We start from the raw sequence: 19,449 nt of genomic DNA, 5'->3' as shown, positions 1-19,449 counted from the left end.
TCTATAGATACAAACATCCAGCTGAAAAACATGTCTAGAGACAACAAGGACATATGGCAGAAAGGAGGAGAAACACTAAAAGGAGTATAACGAGCAAATTACTCAACAAAACTGTGGTTCACTCAAAGGGATCTGGAGAATAACAGCTAAGGTGCAGATCATCATACCACTGACCCCTGAATCACAGGCAGTTGCTAGCAATTAAGCTCATCATATCACAGTGAAGCCTTTCTTCGCTTTATTATTAATGTGTTCTATTTAAGAACAGTCACAAAAGAGCAGACCTAATCCAGAAGTGTGACTTCAGAAGCTATTAGAGAAGGAAAAGCAACACATTACAGAAACCTATAAATTACATAGAGACATCTCCCCATGCTCCCCCCAAAATAGGGGTTTATATATGCAAATACATAGTAGTTGCAGGGTTTTTTTTAAATGATTTTTAAACATTTTTATTTCTAGTGTACTTGTGTGAATGAAGACATCATTCCTACACTTTTAAGAATGTTACCAAGAAATAACCTCACTGAAATCAACCATAGTAAGTTTCATAACTTTATTTTTCCTTATTAAAAATAATTTTCCTCCATTTTGTTTCCTTTTCAGTGTCATTAAGCTTCCTCTTGAATTCCTGTTCTGAAGAAAAAAAAAAAGAACTAATGATACACACACTTCTGCCATGGTATTTCTTACCTTTACTGCTTGATTTGGGTAGGTGTGCTATTCCATTCTTATAATTTCCAAAATGCACTATTCAGTTGATAAAAAAAATCTGTATAATTTTACACTGCACACTTTTACACTGTCTAATTAAAGCTGAAACATCTTGTTGAATACCACACTAGAAAACACAGCAAGTTAAGACTACGAGCTGCATATGCAACTATCACTTGCCTGACAGTTTGGGATTGACTGAGCAATCTATGCGAAAACTTGTCAAGCTAAATTACAAAAGGGATTGCCGGTGCTCACATGCAGAACATAAATAAGGAGAAAAAACATATCTGAGTGAAAAAATTAACAAATAAGAAAGCTAATCCGAACAAAGTTCATCCAGCTTTCCTGTTTAAGGGTGTTAATGCATCACCAATATGCTCCCACTTTCTAATTTTGAATTGCCATCTAGAATCAACAGATCTACTATAAACCCAAGTGATTTTTGACATTTTGCGCTGAAGCTCCCTTTCACAGAATCCACACTTCTCCAGAGAGTATCTATATTGCCTTTCATATTTTCAAAACCAAAGGTCAAGATTTGACTGTATACTGCAGAGAGTTTTGATTTTTCATGATTTACAGCAAGTTTATTTTTTGAAACACATGAACATAAAAACAACTTTGACCATTAACCAAATACACAAATTATACTTCCTTTGCTAATTACAAACCTTAACAATTTAAATTGTAAACTGATTAAACCTAATCTTTTTGGTTTAAAATTATGTGGAACATTGCACCTAAGATAATGTCTAATTAAGAAAATCATAACTTAATGAATGACCACAGAATTTAAACATTGTGTGCTGTGTATTTAAGAATCAAGATTAGCTACCATAATCACCTTAAGACATTCAGCAAGAAAGGAGATTTCCACTACACATAAATGGAATGGTTTGTAATGGACATCAGAGGTTTCACCAACTTGGATTTTTTTTTTCTTTCATCTACCCACCTGAGAAAAGGATACATAATCACACACACACACCCTTTTCTGACTGGCCTTAGTAAGAGATCTCCCATTGCATTAAACATAACTCCATTCTAGAAAATACATACTTTTTTTTAAAACAGTAATATTAATTTGTTACTAAAGTGGAAAGTTAAAGCACAAGTACTACAGATCTATTTGCACCCACCCACTATAGCTACAGGAGGAGGATTCACTACCCTCCAATAAGCACAAATCAGCTTTAACTAGCTCACTGACCCACACAATTAGGGACAGGGACAGTATTAGTCAACATAGGCTGTTTGATTTTATTTGGTATTAGGTGTAATTAACTTTAAATACAAAAGCTTAAGAAACCCTGCATTTTTACATAGAAACAATGATTTCAATATCATTCCACTAGCAAATTAGAATCTCTTCACCTAGGCTATATATTGATCATAAGATATGAATGAAGAGTTTAAAAACAAGCAGGTCTAAAATTCTCCTGCTGTGGGCTTTCACACAGGATTAAAATAATCAATTTGGCTGCAGACAAATTGTACAGCTATCTCCTTTGGATGTGGCAAGATGCTGTCTGATATTAAATTATAACTTGGTATACTGCTTTCATAAGAGTTGCTGGAAAGAACACAGCACCCTAAAAAGCAGGACATTAACTGGGCAGACAAGGACTTGAAATGCTACAGGACACAAACCCTGGCATGCACACCAGCAAACTACGGGAGACACACCAACTGCTGCCCAAGGGAGAACACACCCTGGGTAAGGCGCACCACTTCTTCCTCTAAGTCTAGAGAAGTTACTACATTGATACCCTGCTGATGCCTCCAGCACTTTCAGTTCACATATGAAATGACACTGATTTATCTGACTGAATTTCTACTAATGCATTTTAAAGGAATTGTTTCAGTCATGAGCAACTCCAAGCCCTCTCCTGCCACAGACCCTAAAAAGAATTAAATTCAACCAAAGACTGGAAGAAAAATTGTACCCTAACTCTCTAACACCACGTGAGAGGTGTTTTAAGTCATTCAAGATCGGAGTAAAACATCAACATCATTTTGGTTTGGCACTTGTTTGGGTTTTGTTGGAAAGGAAGGTGGCAAGGGAATAGACAGTATGCTAGCAGTCTCTCAAAAGCAAACCTTTCCAGGCTGCATACCCAAAAAGTGAAGCACTCAAAATCACAAATTATTTCGATCATTTTGGTTCCCATCTCTCAAATGTATGCATTACTATTAAGAAAAAAAACAAAACCAAAAAAGAGACAAAGTCGACAAATTCTTTTTTCCCAACCTTATGCTGAAAATATTCATTATAGTTCTGAAGCTGGACCTCTGCTTTCAGTCCAAGGGCTCACATAGATTTTTGTTTCCTACTCTAACTGGACAAATGTGTATTATAAGAATTTAGAATGACATAAAAGCAGAACATTTATTATCTTAAATGTCTAAACTCTCACATTTTTAGTAACAGCTGACAGATACTGTACCAACTGCAGTTTTGTTAAAAACACCTTTCCCATTTACCTGTCATTGACAAGAAATGCATTTTGATCTAAGCCAATTTATGAAAAATGCAGATGCTTTTTTCATAGAAAATGTGTTTTTGCCAGGATAATTTATCACCCATGTCACTTTTACTGGTTAAGTGCTCTTAAGTACCCTCCACTGAATATCTATGCTCTTACATTTTTTCCAATTCCAAGGTACAGAAAGCTCTTTATTCATGAAGATCAGATCAAGATTTCCCACACACACTCTTAAAGGAAATATGCAATACTGAGTAAAAAACATGCTGTTATTTCTAACATAACTGCATCTCCAAAGAGCTGTTATATGCATGGAGTTTGTTCCTCTCGGCCACTAAGTTAAGCTTCTCTCTTCCTTTAGAGACATCACAGACACCCACAAGGTCCAGTGAGAAATAAAATGCTGTTCAGTTGTAGTCTTCAAATTTTGGCAAACTTTCCAAAAGGCATGCGATTCCACAACCATACAACCTGGCCAATCCTATACAGTTCTTAGCAGTTATGGCAAAAAGCAGAGATAAAATTTCAACCCAAATCAATGTTTGAGCAAAATTCTGAACTATTCACCATTGTTTACACGTAAGTGATTTTGATATTAAATAGCTAAATACTGTACATACCAGAAATTAAGGTCTCACAACCATGACATACTGCTTTGATGATGTGCTTTGCAGAGATCTAGCTTTAATTGAGAGAACACATCCATCCAGGTCCTCCTCTTTCCCACAAGCTGCGCTCAGGGAATGTCCTGGATAATCATTTCTGGGCCACAACTTTACCTACTGCACATCATCCCAAAACTGTAATGGATACAGAATTACTTATTTCTACATGGTCCTCTCTCAGTGCACTCATTTACAGCATCTTGGTATATTATAAAAGTAATACACTAAATTTGTTGAAGAGAAATTCTTTATTAGCCCATTGAGAAAAAGGCAAAGCATGGAGATCTTCTTGAGATTATAAGCCTGCAATAGAAGCAGGAGTAGACCTTAGCATCTCTTGGCTCATTACTCAATTCCTCCAAGCCACATTACATTGAATACCACAGCAGCTGCTCATCCAGGCCTCCTATAATTTCAGTGGCAGTTATACAGACAGCTCTCCTAGCCATCAGTTTGGAAACCCAAAGCTAGATATATTCAAGATGCAAATAAACCTTAAAAAGTCCACCTAGTCAGCTAAAAATTGGAACAATTCCTTCTCTAGTTCTGATGTGCTGACATCAAGTCAATCACATTGGTGAATCACAACTCAAGGGCCTAACACCCTCGTTAGGTCTATGCAATGCTATGCAGCATGTTAGACAACACACTTGAAGGCTTTCCTCCTCCGGTCTGATGCCCTGTGCTCACTAAGGGATCATCTTTGCTTTCTGCAATCCGCTAACAAAGGGGTTATGTATCTTTCAAGCAGTACGAGACCCGACAGAGCAAAATCATGGCGCGTTTCTTTCACTGCACAGCCCTACCCCATCTCCCAGCCGGTGAGTGTGATTCTGTCTATGGACAGGTGAGCAGAAGGAAAGTGAGCAGGTGCTGCACATCGTGTAGACATGACCATACCATACACAAAGGGACAGGTAATTGCACAGCTAACACATTCTGACATCTTGCCTTCCAATACTTGATTGCACAGACAAAAATATTACTACAGAAGTTTTAAACCAAGTTCTGGAAAGAAAAACAGTGAAGACAATTTATTAATGAAACTGCAACAATCCCTCCACCATGCCACAGAAGTAAGATCCAAAGCCAGAGGCTTCAGCAGTCCGGTAGAGTCCAAGCTACACCATTAGCTGAACCAACTAGCAAGAGCAGGAGGATTTACTCAGGTCAGAAAAGCAGGCAATCACAGAGAACACCATTCCAAGGAGCACAAACTGCTTGGAATTAAACTCGAATTCTTCCAAGTGTGCACATGACGTGCCTCAACCCACACAAGTCACTCAAAGTCTTACTAGCTGCAAATATTAAAATGGGAAGTCTATCAAGGTTTCACCACACTAGTTTTCAGAATTACTTTTCAGGAAGAAACAATGCTCATTCCGGACAGTGCTGCACCTGCAATGTTTTCAGATGATTTCAAAAGCAACATTACATTTTTACTAAACACAAACCTGCCTTTTCTGACTATTGAACCCTTTTAGATTTTGATACTACATGGCAAGAATATTTCTTAACAGACAATCTGTACTTTGTCTAAAAGTAATTACAAAATGAAGGTTTAAAAATAAAATCTCCAAAAATACTTAAATGAGAAATAATAATATAAGGAGTCAATTTAATTGAGGTGGCAGAAAAAAGGTCATAACTTATTGCGGAGTGCTTTCTGAATTAATGAAACTTGGACATATCTGAGGTCAGTGTCAAGGCAGCGATACAGCTACTTCATCACAACCAAGCAAATTACGTATAAAGCTTACAGCCAAGTATTATCAAATGCAAAGATAAGTGGAGGAAGAAGAATAAAAACAGATGGATTTACTTGGGGAAAAAAAGATGTGAAGAGGTGAAATAAATGATTTAGTGAACGGTCTTCAAATGGATACATAGAACTGATACATCCGTATGATGAAACTCAGTCCTACTGTCACGCTTCAAGCCTTTTAGATCTTTGCATATCTGTTCCCCCAATAAAAACTTTATGAAAGCTTTAACTAAGTAGTAGTAAACAGTAGCTGGGAAAAAGAGATCATCGCAGGGATATTTTTAAGCTACTATCATTGTATTTTTTACTAAAATACATGCAATTTTTTTTTTTCCCAGATAAGTTACAGATACAGTTTCCAAAAATTTTGTAGATTTGTTTTAATCTATGTTTTGTAAGAGGTATTCCAATCCGTCTTAACATCTAACTGGCACTTAAGTATCAAAGACAGATTTGCATTTCAAAAGCCAATTAAAAAAAACATTCTGTAGTAAGGCACTGATTAAGCATCGGTGTGGCTTTACATAAATTAGGCAGTTCCTTTGACTTTCCCTAGTTCAAATCCATCATAATAATGGAAAAAACTATACATTATATGGACTATATGACCACCATACCATCTCCTTCCACTACCCTGATGTTGGTGTGGTCATATTCTGGTTTCAAAGAAAGGAAGCAAAACCACTTTTAAAAATAAATTAATTACTTCACAGATCCAGTTTAGAGTATGATAGCAGGCTTAGGTTTGCACAGCGAGAGGAAGCAAAGGAGGAGGAAACACAGGCAATGACAATCTCAACCTTCATTTGCTACAAGGAACCAAAATGTGGAAGCACACACTTAAGGGGGAAAAAAAGAGATAGGTGTATCCTGAAACTACTGATCATTAGAGAAAACTAACAAATTTCTTGCTGTTTGCAATTTCTAACAACTTACTACATCAAGGTGCAGTAGCACACAATTCCAAGTCATAGACTAATCATGCTAAATTAAAATATTTTTCATAATATAATACTTTATCATAACTTCTGACTTGTTTTTTAAATCACATGAGAAACGGGATTAAAGAAGATCAATTTCTACAGGAGTCTCAGTTGCCACAGAAACTTTGATTCTCACACCTCAAAAATCCGAAGAGTAAAGGCTTCTCATCTACTATCATGTATGGGAAAGGTTCTCTAAAAGCACATTGTCAAACGCACTACAAACTTGCCAATCCACGCCTTCATCAATTTTTCCCTGCCGTGACACATTTATAGCACTGTGTCAAAAACATAAATTGAAGCAAGAAGCCAAGCAAGCAGGTCTCTAACATAAAGCATTCAGTCATTGTCCGAGCAGTCCACACTCAGTTATTGAGTGTGTGTTTTGGTTTAATTTTTTCATACAGTGGTTTACTAAGTTCCTCTGTCATCTTGCAACACCTTGTGTTATCAATACCTGTCACCCTATGGCAATAAAAGAGCTTCAGTTTCTGATGTTCAAAAATTTTAGATCCGTCAAGCTATTATATATTAAAGTCCTTTAAATAATCTGAGAAATTTATCAAAATTTATCAGCCTGTTAGAACTTTATGCAAGACTCACAACAGGTAGATTGCTCAGCATTATCCATTAGCTGTTAGGGAAAACAGTGCAGTTAGCAAACCAAAAACTCAAAGCCTGTATTTATTCATATATATGATAGAACACTAGATGTTTTTACAGGATTTTCTTCGCCCTGGCCTACATTACTCAGAAGCAGTTAAAACATGCAAGCTACATTTCATAATATTTTTTAAAGAGATCAGGTGCATCACAGTACAACATTAACACACACAATATGAATTCAACATAGCACTGCTCAATTAAGAAGCAAATTAGATGCCTCCCACTGTTATCTTGAGGCTGAGGAGGGACCTTACTATGCTAACTATGCCCACACTTACCACAGCCTGAAAGCTTCCAATTAAAAGAAAGAGAGGGGAGAAGAAATATTAAAAATCACTGATAAAACTGAGGCATTCAAATGAGGTCAAGAAAAGCACTATAATTAAACTAGAATTTAAATATTCCATCTCTTACTCCAAAGCCTTCAACAACCAAAGCTACTCTTCCTCCCAACTACAGGATTAAACTCAGCGTTGTCTTCCACAACTCTTAGCACTTAAGCGAGTTAGTAAATAGGTTTTCACACACCTACAGCTGACAAATCTTTTGGAACAGCAGGACAACTTACACTGCAGCCAGAGGATGCCCTTGTGCACACTGCTAACTTAACAGGGTGGCCGCAGCACAAGGGTGAAGAGCACTTCCTCTAGTTCTGAATAAATAATAAAATTTGTATTGCAATTTTTATTGATCAATAATCTTCCAATACAGCCGTTAGGCCAACATGAGACAAAGGAGACTATTTGTGTGGTAAACATTCGTATTTGCTTGGGTTAGACTGTTATTTGTTCAGTTTTCTAACAAAGATATTCTGAAAACAAAACTCACCAGAACTTCATTGTGGTGTTTTCTAATACTAAAAGGCTCTTCAAGACTCCATTGTTTTAAAAACTATCAATTAAAATAGTATCTTCTACATCAATACAGGAAAATTGAACTGGAGATTTTGAAGACATTTTGCATTACCTTCATTTTTAACCCCATTAACCTTAGCTAATGATCATATAGACCAGAATGATAACAGAAGCAAGACACTGAATGATCTCATGTGGAAAGCAGCAGAATTAATCACGACAGCAGCAATACAAGAAGGTGGTAATTGCCTGAGATAAGTATGTGAGAACTGCTTTTATTGTCCTCGTTGCCAAGAAACTTAGAAATGTATTTCTCATTCAGAGACACTGAAAGTCGCTCCTTTAAGATATAAAACCCCAATTTTTTTAATTCCTGACGTTTCTGATGTTTCACACCAATGCTACAAGCTAACTGAATCGAAATAACATCAGAATATAAATGACAGTAAGCAGCAGCTCTGGGAGATGCTGTAGCACTAGTCAGGAAGAATTCATTACCTTGAGACATTTATTAAGGAAAAAGAAAAAAAACTGTTTGAAAAAGCCTGGCAAACATCATTAGAGAAACAAAAGAAAAATGCTTCATAGGCTTTTTTCCTAGTTACATTGCCTTAGTTTAGCTTTTTTTTTTCAGTTGGTTTTTGAAATCTCACAAATTCTAAGTCTCTTTCAGCTACACTTTTTCCAAGACACACACAGTCTGACACTCCCAAGCCCAAAGATACAAACAGATGATGTTCTGAAAACAGGTCACTTTCCCCAATCAGAGTCTTTATTTTTACATGCAAACTTCACTTACTGCTCTCTACACCCTACATAAAAGCTATTACCATGTCATGTCTAATGGACACTCAAACATCAAAGGTGAGGTTATGACTTTGGTTTCTTCATGTCTGTCAGGAAAGCTTTAAGCAATTTGTTCTTTGTGACTTTTCAAACTTCCTTGTTCATACTTGGTAAGAAACAGAAAAATACAAAACCCCAACACTCCTGCCTTCTCTACCAGTTCTTTAGAGACTCTACACACTGCTAACTTTTAGGAGCTTCTCAAATGATTCGTGACAGAGGGCAGATAAATCTCAACATGGAAGCAGGCAGAGAAAGTTATTTTAAAGGGTATTTATGCATAAAGAAAGTAGAACCTTGTTCATTTTTTTCCCCTTCTAAGCCATGGTTAAGTCTATATTGTCATTACATGCAGCTGACACTGTTTAATACATTCATTTCAGCATTCCTGATCTTCAGCATTTTCCAAGGAATACCACCATATTAAGACTCTTAGATGAACAGAATATAGGACAACTTTCAGCCAGTAAAATGAGAGATACAGTCCCAGTTTCCCTGATAACTGATGAAATAATCCTTCCTTTCTTGGAAAGCGCCCTTCTCTTTTCACAACGGCGGAGTGCATATCTACATTATCATGCTGTTAGTTATACTTAACAACAAAAAGAGACTTACCAGCTACCGTGAGCTTTGCTGTTCTGCTGACAATGGTCCCCAGGCTTTCCACAGTTGCCACACATTGATAATATCCTTCATCAGGTTTATTATGCTTGGAATGCACCACACCGTTTATTAATAAAGATCCATCTGGTAGCAACTGGCGACGGTCATCTGACACCAAGTTTAGAAAAGTCCCATCTTTTTTCCATTCAATTTTTGGAGAAGTTTCACAATAAGCTGAACAGTTCATTATAACAGAAGCTCCGCGAACTGACAGAATGTCCATTGGTTCCACCAGAAAGTAAAAAGGAGTGAAGGTTCTCACAAGGGATCCTGTAAAACACAAATCACATCACACAATTTTTGGGTTAGCCTTCTACATTTCTTAAGCATAAACTGCATCTTCATTTCAAAATACTGTAATGTGCACAAGAGCCATCACTACTCGCAATATCGTCTTCCTGTACAAATTAGAAATAGCTTGGTCTGTATGACAAGACCTTTGTCTGCTTTGGCTATTTACACCTATGGACTAGTAAATACATGTAAGTTTTCATCCCATGGCTCTTTCCTTGGCCTTCCGTCATACGGGTGCCATACCACAGCAGTGCAGTATTTTTTTTTGTATAACAAAGATTAAGAAACGTGAAGAATAATTCAGCCCTCGAGAAAAAAAAAAGTTTCCAACTCTGAGTTTAAAACATCTTGCAAGTGCCATAAAACATATTTTTACCTTGGTTCTAGTTCAGGATAAACATCATTACTTTTCGATTTTAAATATTCCCCAAATAGTTCTATAATTAACATCTATTTGCATTAAGAAATTAATTTTAATTACTGTATTTCTGGTGTATTTGGTCAAGCAGAAAGACTGTGTCAATATCACTTTGACTTGTCTTAGCTTAACCATCCACAGAAGAAAGCATAAAAATTCATCCAGGAAAGAAGAGTTTTCCAAATCAGCACAGCATTGTGTTGGGAGAGAATGGCATCTTTGTTTTTAAAGGTAACTTGGAAATAGTATCAAGGCTCCCCACATGTACTCTGACAAACTCCACTCTTCCTCCACTCAGGGACTAGGCGTGGGATTCACGTACAAACCACCTGGCAATATAAACTGGAATATCACTAGCTGTCTACCAGCAAAGCAAACCTGAACACGCACAGAGTAGAAGGTCAACAGGGCTTTTGAAGCAAGTCAGTTGAACCCAGAGCTGCAGGGATTCCTCCTACCTTTATACAAAGAAAGCAAGCTGCAAAAGGAAACGCTTAAAATGCCAGCTGAAAACAAACACAGCCAAACTTACAAGGTCTTTTTGCAAGGCCTAGAAAATAACTTTTATACAAATGCAACAACTAAATTACAATCCTAATTAATAAAGCATATTTTACAAGCACTGTGTCTAGCAATATATTCTCAGCACGCAGCGGCAGACCTAGACCACCCTTCTCTAAACATTTTTAAAATAACTTTTTAAAGTCACAGGTTGTCTAGAGACCAGAAGATATTCCACCAGTTACACTTTTTAAGATTAAATATATATATATATATATACTTCAAGTGGTTTCTGTCATTAAGCTGTCAGTTAGCATGTGGTCCAGAGCAAACATAGGAAAAAATGGTTGGTCTTTAAGGTCTGTATATAGTCCTTAACAGGAGGGGGGTGGGGGAAGGAGTCCTGAACTTGGGGGGTGTGGGTGTTACCTCCCAGTTACATATAGTCTTTAAGGCGTATGTTCAATGTAACAAAGCAGTGAAGAAAGACCTGTTCTCCATTGTTCTGCGTAGGTAAGTTACATCATTGTTGTCTGACACTGGTGTAGCAAACCTAGCCATAAACCAGTTTCCCCGATCAGTCAGTAGGCAATATGTAACACAGTAAGAATGTGGTTTTCCTTTTAGGCACCTCTAAAAATTTGAAGGCAATCTCTAACACCTGGGAAAGGCATTGTTAGAAAAGGGTTAAAATGCATTCACAAATAGAAAATTAAGCCTCTACGACACACACTAGACCCATCAGAAAGGATCATAAAAACACTCATCTCAAAACTACTTAATCTTTCACGGTAAGGTTGATAATGAAATGCCAAAGTATGTCAAGACCACCTTGAAGAGGAATATGCATTTAATAACTAGATTTGTTTCATTCAATCACAGAATAATTATGAAGCCTGTGTTTTTAGAAAAAGTACAAATATGAAGGAGACATTTACGTGTAAAGAAAGTATGTCCTGTAAGCATTTAGCTTCTTCAATTGCTTGACTGTTTGTTGGGCTTTTTTAAGTCGGATTTACTTTCTAAAATAGCCTTAATTAATGAATTGATATGATCCCCTGTATCAATGAATTGCACAGAAAGTCTCCCGTCTCCAAAGAGACTTCAGCTTCCCCCTGGAGAGGGACTCCAGCCTTCCTGCACGAAGTCTATTGTCTTTACTACTTGGAATTCACCAAAACCTGAAGATAAGGCAGAAGGAGTAGTGTGAAAGAAACAACAGATAACCTACGAAAGTGTAATTTATATCATTCAAATGTTCTTCTACCTTCCAGAATTCAAAGAGGGAATAAGGGGGAAAAGTATAGAAAGCCTGAAGTTTCCCTAGTGATAGTAAGTCTCAGACTGGAGACCTGTTATATTGGTAACCAAATTCATGAGATTATGTCTTTCCTGAGATAAAAAGACAACCAAAAAAGACCCCCAACATACACAGCAAGAAAAACCCAAAACAATACAAAATTTCTAGGGCTGCTTATGTTACTTAGGTTTGTATAATCACACCTACATGCAGATATACTTGATCCTCTGCATGTGGAGTACCAAGTTTCAGTTCTAATATACCAAATGGCAGAAAAGCCCAGAGGCATGAAAATACCTTAACCTGTTTATCAGTATAATCGCCTCCATTGCTCCAGAAAACTAAAGGTCTATTTTTTAAAAAAAAAAATTTAAAGATTTGGCTTTATTGTCTCTAGATTTTCCAAGAGAAAGCATTCTATCCAAGCTATCAGCCTTTCCCCCCCCTCATTTACAAGCTCCTGTGCATTATTCCAGCATAGATCCAGACCCTTACCAGAACAAAATACAAATACTCTTGAGTTTTGTTGCTCACTGCCCTTCTTCTCTGGCTTTTCAAACAAAAACTAGGAAACCTCTGCAAAGGGGAGGCCAGCTTCTTGTTTGCTTTGTCTGGCTTTGATGCAGATTAGAGCAGATCAAATCCATTGATGGGATAAGATTGTTCTTATCCTGGAAGCAACAAGGTGCCCAAGGAAACAGCATTGTAGACTATAGAGCTGAGGATGTCAAAAAAAGTGCATGCCAAGGAGAAATAGCAGCACAGAAAGGGTTAGAGACTTTCAGGAATAATGGGAAGCAAATTCTCAGCTGGGTTTCAGAGATAACATAAAAAAAAGCTCTTGCCAAGAGCCCTGTGAAGACACAGCACAGCCTGCTTCAACTCGGGATACTACCATGCTCCTGCACAGAAAGCGGGGGATAAAAAAAAAATAAAAGGGTTGGTAAATAACTATGTCCCATCTTGAAGGACATTAAACTAGAATTGGGACCTTTCTAGCCCACAGTCTCAGAGAGGTTTTGCAATTTAAAGTTAGGGGCACTCAGGACAAGTGCTGGTGGGCTGCATTCACACCCCTGCCAACTCAGTTCATACCTCATTTAAGCCTTGATTCAGCCTGAAAAGGCTTTGTACATACAAGACCTTAATAAACTTCTATTTCTGTCAACAAGCCATTTCTCCCACTCCATCAACCTATTGATTAGTCAGTTAAATGAAACCACATTATTTAGGACAGAATTGGTGTACTTTGTGGAGGGAGCCCTTCCTCTTTCCACATACTTGGCTGGCGTTTGTGTACGTACATACTGACCCTATGATCTTAAAGGTCTTTTCCAACCTAAACGATTCCATTACTCTATAGGTATGTACACATCAGTGGCTTGATTTGCATAATGCTGGCCCAAGAAACTTATATAAAAAGCAAGACAAGTTTATCTTACTTTATTTTCCTTATCACGGAAACAGGAACAGCTAAATCTTGCTCATTCCCAACAGATACTCCCCACCCCACCCCAGAACTGCTCTTGAACACCAGTGATAGAGACCTGGACTTCCCACAGGCATTCAGTTCCAGTACTTCACGCTCTGCGTTATTAGGACTATCGAGCAGTACTGCTAGGATTTAAGCGTAGTTCTTTTTGCCAATGTGGGTATGGAGCACAGGCTGTTAATCTTTCCCAGCAGTCTTCTACATATTCAAGGACTTAAAACCTTCTCTACCCTTTCCTTTAGGCTTAGCATATCTAGTTTAGTACTAGGCAAACAGTAGGGCTCTGACTATTAACTCTGTGAACCCCCTCCAACCAGCCCACGTTCCTCCCCAAAGCGCTGAGCCCAAACCACAACAGGGTGCTCCAGCAGAGACAGTATCAGTGTTGGGTGCAGGTACGGTGTCATTTCACATGTTTTAGAAGCTCTGCAACTCCTTTCTTCATCCCTCCCAAAATACAGGCAATTCAGTTTTAGTGCAGAAGCATAACACTGCCGACTACATCGATCCGTAATCCCTTCACCACTGTAATCCCTAGATCCTTTTCTCAGAAACTGCCATAAGGTTTGTTCTTTTCCATTTAATGTTTGACTAGCTGATTACTCCTGCCTAACTGTATTAACTTTCACTTGGCTCCTCTAAATTCTTCCTCCTTCCAAAAAAGTTTACTGATGTTGAACTCTAACCTTGTCCTACCTCTTTGAGCTTTAAATTGTGTGAAAATTTAACAAACATAGCTTACTCTGTCCTCCAGCTGCAAGTGAAAGACATGTAATAGAAGTTTACTCAGAATACACAAGTGCAAAATCCCCCACAATGCAGCTTCAGTATCATTGTCCTTACTACTTCTCTCAACACTTATCCATCCTTTTTCATAGCTATCCTATCTAAGTTAAGACCATGTTTCCGTTTCCTTACAAAAGCGTAATTGGATGGTGGTTGCTGAGGAAGAATAAGGGAATTTATTTTTTTCTATGAAACATTTTAAGCTATTAAGGAAATCAGAATGGTCTGGAAAATATTTCCTTGACAATCCTACATCAATTAACCCTCCTAGCCACATTACCTTCCAGAAGAAGTCAGAAAAAAAGTTTGCTCACTCACCCCTCAGGAACCAAAGCCAAGCTGACTACTTTTATACATCCCAAGCTCCTCCACTCCTCCCATTTAAAATATTTTGAGCTCTTCTAGTCCTTCTTCAAGCTCATGTCTCAAGTTGTCAAAATTAACCAACAGTTCTGAAATTGTTTCAGCCAAGATAAAACTCATCACAGAAAAATTATTTGAAAATATTTAACGATGAATCACTTTTAGCTTATCCTTTGCTAAGCCTAGTTGATCTCTTATCCTCTTAGTATTAGGACAAAGGACTAGAGCATGCAACCCTTCTCACCTGAAAAGGATCAAAAAGAGCATATTTGAGATATGACGGAAGTTCGCAAAGTTAAGATGAATCTGTCTGAACTTCTCCTTACAGCATGCTTCCCCAAAGACCACGAAAAGGTTTTTAAACTCAAAAGAACAGTTTTAACATAACACTTCCCAGCCACAGGAAATGTGAAGGCAGCTAGGTAAGACAGAAAGAGCTCATCGATTGCTCTTTCCAAATGCTGCATTTTCAAAGGGCAGTATACCTCAGTGGGACAAAGAAATTCAAGCCTTCCTTTAGCTTTCTTTTCACTGCTACCACACCTACAGAAGGATTACTTTCATGTACTTTGTATGTTCTGCTAGCTGCATCACATTTTGTGCAGTGGAACATCTTTAACAAAGCTGCAGGTGAGGAAATGCCTACAACAGTAAATACAAATTGCCTGCTCAAGTGGGAAGAAGCTTTCCTTTGTTACCCAGTTAATTTCTGAAAGACACCAGCATTCCAATATCAAACATAAATCATTTAAACGTGTGCTTTAAAAACTGCCTGACACAAGCTCTTCAGAAATTATGGAATTTACAAAAATAACTTCAGACAAAACCACTTTGATCTTAGTTCTACATAGTACATATAAATTACCTCAAACTGGTGCTCGGCAATGTATTTCAGAAGATTTCCCCACTACCAGTGCTATAGATTTAACTTTAATCCACTGCTGCCACCAAAACTATTTGGTTGTGATTTTTTTCCTGATGTTGACCATCTACATTCAAAGCAGAGTACTGTAATACCAGATTTCACGTAACTTGTGGAAGGGAACTGCATTCCATTTTTCAAGGACCATCCACAAAGAAAATGTGAAGCACAGGTATAACCACTTTTTCCAAACAGGATGATAAATTAAGGCAACCAAACCCATCTTTCATCAAAAATACCTGACATGAGATTAGTAGTACACAAGGATTTGGTCACTGGAAAGAGTCATATAGGGCTTTGATGAAGAAAGATTACTTACTTTTACCTGTTGAGGAAAGGCATGTCAATAGGGGGGGGGGATGATACTCATCCTTTTAAGTTAGATTCCAAAGCAATTTAAGACTACGTAACACCCTTGAAAACTGACGCTTAAAATAGAAGCATTTGACAAAATCCTTATTATAAAGCCCCTTTTTATGTACTGCAAGGTAATGATAAAATATCCAAGCTCTTGCTGCAGGACTGAGCTTTTAAAAGGCTTTTCACCAGAATTTAATTAACATTCCCAATGGCCCTTGTAATCCTAAAAACAGTATGTCATGCCCTTCCTAACCTAGATCATTAAAAAAAAAAAAAGCTGTCTTCAAGAATTAGCCAAACGTATTTTAACTGAAGGTGTTACAAACACTATTCTTTGCAAGCTGCCAGCAGGAGCTCACAATAAACTCGTTTTTGTGGGTTTGTGAAAATAGTCATTACTAAGAAGCACATTATCTATATGGACAAATTGCTCCATGCATTGATCTCTAAATAAAATTTAAGTATTAGCATGTTGGTAACTTTGTTACAAATGTCAACATTTAAAAAATTGTGTATTACCCAATAAGCAAAATTCATACATGGCATTACAATATACCACAGCAGATCGAATGTTTAGGCCAGAGGTCCTCACATTTTTTAACCAGGGGGCTGGCGTGCAGATGAAGGGACAGGCAGTCATCTGCGGCTGCTTGGTTCCCCTCCCGACTCCCGGGGGGGGGGGGGGGGGGGGGGGGGGGGGGGGGGGGGCGGGCCGGGGGTGTCTGTAAATACCGGGGGCCTGACTGAGGACCAGGGGGGCTGTATCTGGCCCGTGGGCCATAGTTTGACGACCCCTGGTTTAGACAAAGGTAGACATTCTGCTTAATATTACATTTTCCCCTCATAGGGAATATACAGTATAGACTACCTGATCAAATTACACTGCATATGATGGCAACATACATCAGGCAAGTAAAGATCATTATGACTATTTTTTTTAAAAGCACATCCAAAGCAAAACTGTATACATGGTTGGCAAGTTCACTCATACTGAAAAAACAAGGTCAAATTCTCTAAACTGCATTCTGTAAATGTCATTTCATTTATTTCTTTGCAAAGACTCCACAATCCATAAATTATGAGACAAAAATGGTATTGCACTTAAGTATCAAGAAAAAAAGGAAAAAGCGTAAAGAGCTATCCCTGACTGCAGATGTACAATATAAATCCTGCTGGTACTTTAATAATTCCAGTGATAGGCTGACAGTGGAACCTAGGACAGCAAGTGATGTAACATTTTAAGGTAAGTAATGCCATGTATAAATCTAGATTTTCTCAGACTTAGTAGATTCCTTTCTCCTTCAGCACAGGCAGACTTTCTCTTTTTATGATTTAATAGACTTTAATAAAGATATTAATCAAAAAGTATGATTCATCTTTGCCCCAGCACCATTAAGCATTGTGGGCTAGCAATGACATCTGAAGAATGCCACGGGGCCTCAGATTTGCCCTAGCCCACCAGAGAAGGGGCTGCGATCCGTAAGGGAGACATACCCTTTTTTTTGTGATGGGGAAACCATACAGAGCTTTTTTAGTAGAAGGGCTTATTCTGTGCTGCAGAAAGACAGGAAGAAAACTGCTTTTCCAAGCAAATTCTCCTGAAAGAGAGCAGCATTAACACTGTATGGCTTTGTCCTCTTCCCTTTAGTTGTCAGTCCTGTGTGCAGGTGCCTTCTCACAATACAGACCAAGCGGACAATACTGAGCGAACACTAACAGCCTAGGATACCACCAGAAGACCTGTGCCCTCAATCATTCTCCTCAATACAATGGTAAGTTTAGAGAAATTGTTCTTTATGGTCCACTGTGAAGAGCACCTACCTGAATACCAACAGGCCCAGGTGCAGGCTGTCATCCACACACAGATGGCAGCTTTTACTTACAAGGAACTCTGCCTTTCTGCTCCTGTGTTTTTCAAAAGGCATCCATCTAAAAGTTGCAAAAAAGGCAACACATCTGTGAAGTTGTGAAAACCTAAGTATTTTTGCGTATTAGATTCTCTAACGGTTTAATCACTGAGTTGAGAAGGTTTTTGACAGCGTGTACTAACAAGAACACAAAAGTCAAAATAGTCACCATCAGCAGCAGAATTACTGTAACATATAGAAATAATGTATGTTTCAAGACTTTGCCTTCAGTAACTTAGGAGCACCTTGGCCCTTCAGACAGCAGTCAAACAAAGAACGAATCCAAACGAAGCAAGCTACATTTTGAAACAATGCTTTTTACAGCTTTGTCTATACTTCCAGTTACCTTTCACTTGTTAATAACAAATTATTGCTCAGTCTTAACTGACCTTCATGACAGACCTCAAGCACAAAATTATATTAAAAAACCCATTAAAAAAAAGTATGGAGAAAATAGAATTAAGAAAAAAAGTATCCGGATAGTGTACAGTGTGCCTGCAGCAAAACACTGAAAAGTAAGCATCCATGCATTTACTCTAACTACTCTTTCTGTAAGTGATACCATCTCCTCATATATTATTAAATAATGGGAAGGAAAACAAGATAATGATCAACAGCAAAATCCAAACATAGATTGTAATCTCAAATATCAAACATCTTAAGAGATGCATTTATGTCTGGTGTTTAGTTGCATGGCCTTTCTAACACCTCTAGGGAGTTAGAAATTTTTATCTGGATTTTGAACGCATGGAAGCAACTTTATTATTTACAGCACTGCTGCTCAATTGTCAGAAGTTCTGTGACAATAGCACCCTTAAACAGCCAGCTAAGAAGCTGCCACGCAACCATTACAGCCCCTTTACTAAGGGGCTACAGTTCCATTAAGCTTGGAAAACTGAAGGAGAACAAATGGCACAAACTCCTCTTGCAGCAGTTTCCCCTAAAGCACGATTCGCTATAACCACTTCTACTGGTACTCTTGTGCAACTTGTCCCAAAAGAAATCCCCACTGCGGACATTTCCCTCTCTTGTCTAGTCCGGAGTGCCACTGTGAGACACTTACTGTCTTGCAAGGATTTCTACATCTGCCTTAAACCCACACTGAAACCTAGAAAACTGTCTACCAGCCCTGCTTCAAAACCAAATTCTATTCGAGTTTTTATTCCTCCTCGTGTGCAAGGAAAAAGAATCCTTTATAACCACTGCGACTCGAAATCTGGATTTCTTTCCAGTTGCTAAAAAACAACCCTTAGATTTTATGGAACACATCTAGGAACTCGCACCCATGAACTTCTCACCTTCTGCAAGGAACATCCTTTCAAAGAGATTTTGCTTTTCCAAATCAAAGGAAAAGCAAACCAGACCACCTAATGCCATATATTCGAGTTAAGCCAATGAAGAAAATGCTCTGAATATCCTAACTGCAGATTTCTTTTCATAACTATTTCAGAAGGAGAGCTT

General features: G+C 38.0%; 1 protein-coding gene across 9 annotated transcripts in view; it reads right to left on the bottom strand.

The window, feature by feature from the left end:
- The window catches only part of NEO1 (neogenin 1), a 206,660-nt gene that overhangs the window by 135,911 nt on the left and 51,300 nt on the right, over nt 1-19,449 (bottom strand). For all 9 annotated transcript variants that reach the window (XM_040600358.1, XM_040600353.1, XM_040600361.1 and 6 more), the window contains exon 2: nt 9,598-9,915. In XM_040600358.1, coding sequence (XP_040456292.1) covers nt 9,598-9,915 — 318 coding nt within the window. The remainder of the gene's footprint in view (nt 1-9,597; nt 9,916-19,449) is intronic.

This window comes from Falco naumanni, chromosome 7 (genome assembly GCF_017639655.2).
Source record: "Falco naumanni isolate bFalNau1 chromosome 7, bFalNau1.pat, whole genome shotgun sequence".
Classification (NCBI taxonomy): Eukaryota; Metazoa; Chordata; class Aves; order Falconiformes; family Falconidae; genus Falco; species Falco naumanni.
This window is presented reverse-complemented; position numbering and strand designations above follow the sequence as displayed.